Below are 2,869 nucleotides of genomic sequence, written 5' to 3'. Positions count from 1 at the left end.
TTGTGCCTCAGTATCCTGTCCCAAACAGTGGCAGACGTGGATGCTACAGAGAGGGAGAGTTTTGAACTGGTTAGACCCATTTCATTGTCACTACCTGTAACTTCATTGGTGTCAAGGGTCACATGACATCACTTTCTGATGTGAAACCACTTCTAATGAAGTATCTGAATATGGCTCGCCGACCCACTGGGTGATAAAAAGTTCATGATCCAGCCCCACATTCAAAAAGGTTGGACACCCCTGCTTTACATGATCTAAACAAACCTACTGCCTTACCTCAGGTAGAAAGTTATGCTTTTTTATAACCTGATATAACATCTCATGAGTTTCTATAGCAGGTCTAATGTCACCTTTCAGTACCTAGAATTCAAGAACATAAAAATTAAAATCACAAAAAAGTACATTTGCAGTATTTTCATGAACACATAGCAATTTCTATATTTGCAGCACACAACACTAATCCAGTAAATTATGGCCGTCTGTTTCAATAGAAAACAATTTTTTCCTTTAAAAAAAAAAAAACACAAAACCCCACAAAAACAAAAACCTTTGTATGGAGTTACAAGCTAGAACAGGGACTGATTTCCTGGGACCGCCATTTCATACTAGCTCCATCTGTCCTCTGAGAAAGGGAATACAGCTACTGAAACCGAACTACAAGGTTTAAAGGAAATTTGGCCAAGTCTGTCCAATTTACAAAGTATTTGTGGCATAAAATCTGAAGACTGGGCTGTTCCTCTTCAGTTGAGATTTCACCATGAGAACTGCTATTGGAAATTCAAAGGACAAAAATGTTATTTGGGACTTAAGAAGAGCAGGAAATCCAGAATAATTTGTAAATACGCAGGTCTAACCGATTACAGAATGGACTAAAGAATGGGCAAGTCTTCCTAATACTTAATTTGGGAACTAATTGCAGGTAAACAACAAACTGTTATTATTATTAGGGCACATACCACATTTTTACACCAATTTGCTCTCAGTAGAGGGAAAGTATACAAACACGAAGTTAGATTCTAACAAGAGGTTGCTACAAGCAACCATTAGAGAAGGAGTGGGGGCAGGGAAGGGAAAAATCAACATCAAAATAATTTATCCTTGAATACTATGCAGTAGATCATGGAGGAAAGGCAGGCAGGGGAACTAATGAGGAATGCCAGCAGCGTCTAAAAGAAAAGGAAATAATATAGGAAAGCCTGACAGAAGTAACACACATTCACAGAAACCATTAGGACTAGTGTGGTTTAGTAAGAAAAAATGTAAACAGAGTTTGATAAGCCTTGAAACTGTTAGGTTTCACTTCAAATGTGAGCATTCAAACTGTCAACTTGACAACTAGGATCCCTAAAACTGAGAACTAGGGTTTGGCAGTATGACCTTGACATTGTTTGAACTGAGCTGCCTTTTTCATGATCAAGGGAAAAGTACTCAAAGAAGCAGACAAGTGGATATTGCAAAAATATGAAACTTAAAAGGTAGTTTCTCTTCAAGTCACTACAGACTTGGAAATAATGTCAGCTGTATAATATAATAGAACCAGTAGAGGGGGCAGAAGCCAACAAATCCCTCTCTAACTCCCACCCCCCACAATATAAAACCTTTTTAAAAAGCACTAAGCATAATCGACTTTACACTTTTATTTTATAACTTGTATACTCAGTTTTAACAAAGTTTAAAGACTACATTAAATGTGATTCATGCACTGGAGACTATAAAACTTTACCTGCAGTCCTGGGAAGAATGCTAGCAAAGAGTCCATCCAGGTCCGAGCATTTAGCATAGGCTTGTGAATATGAACATCAAGCAGAAGAGGTGGTTGGCTAATGTATCTCATTATAGCATCGTAGTGCTGAGAAACATCAGAAGTAACATGATCTCACGTTAGCAATAAGTTTTCTTACTTCAAAAGAGATTTGGAACTGGTGGTTTATTAGATTTTATTTTAATGCAAAATAAAGGAAGTCTCAGACCACGGTACCACTGCAGTTACTGAAAATCAAATGTATAGTTTACAGCTATACTAATCAGGCAGTAGAAGACTTCATAATTACTAGAAGGCTTCACAGTAACATTTATTTTTATATACATAAATGAGATGTTGAGAGAGAGAGAGAGAGAGAGAGAGAGAGAGAGAGAGAGAAAATCAACATATATTCAGCTGCTGTACAACAATTAGGTAAGTGTCTGCTTAGCTACTACTAGAACTCATCTCTTTTCGGCTGGCAGCAAACATGGCTATAGACCCTCACTCTCTGGCAAAAAGCTCAGAATTCCACAATGCACATGTTAAAAAAAAAAATGTTAAAAGCAAAGAAAGAACTGACTTCTGGAACACATTTAATCACTGTTTGGCTCAACAGGCAGCTTTGACTCCCCTTTCCTATTCTCTAAAACAGCTGTCTTATTTATGCTTACATTAAAAAGAGAGACCTGCAGTGACCTTCAACTGAGAATTACTGGAGGTAACACCACATCATGGACTGAACCAACAGGATGTACAATCTAATGGAAGCTATGCAAGATGGGAACATAAACTGAGGGTTATTTCTGCTGTCATGACAGACCTATCACTGATATAGTGCCCTCATTTCTACACTGCTTGTGAGAATCAAGAAAATGCAATTCAGTTGTACACTGCCATTTTGTATTACTTGTACTTTAGTGAAAAAGTTAATACTCTTCAGAAAATTACTTTAGCAGTCTTATGAATCTAATCAATGCATGAAGAATGCCATATACAGTATAATTTCAGGTTATGCCTATCATTATATTAATAAATAAATCAGGCTGGTTAATGGCCCTATAACTGGACACTGCCTTGCCACCCAAGACTTAGTTTGCTTTTCACGTCCCATCTGTGGTTTTAAGA

General features: G+C 37.4%; 1 protein-coding gene across 1 annotated transcript in view; it reads right to left on the bottom strand.

Annotated features, from left to right (window-relative positions):
* The window catches only part of EDEM3 (ER degradation enhancing alpha-mannosidase like protein 3), a 42,951-nt gene that overhangs the window by 22,224 nt on the left and 17,858 nt on the right, over window positions 1–2,869 (bottom strand). Inside the window, exons 11-12 of the mRNA XM_025191901.1 lie at window positions 1,724–1,849; window positions 277–360 (exon numbers count right to left, since the gene is read on the bottom strand). Of these exons, the coding sequence (XP_025047686.1) occupies window positions 277–360; window positions 1,724–1,849 (210 nt within the window). The remainder of the gene's footprint in view (window positions 1–276; window positions 361–1,723; window positions 1,850–2,869) is intronic.

Source organism: Alligator sinensis, unplaced genomic scaffold (genome assembly GCF_000455745.1).
Source record: "Alligator sinensis unplaced genomic scaffold, ASM45574v1 scaffold1110_1, whole genome shotgun sequence".
Lineage (NCBI taxonomy): Eukaryota > Metazoa > Chordata > Crocodylia > Alligatoridae > Alligator > Alligator sinensis.
Note: the sequence above shows the minus strand (reverse complement) of the source record. Positions and strands in the feature narration are given on the sequence as shown.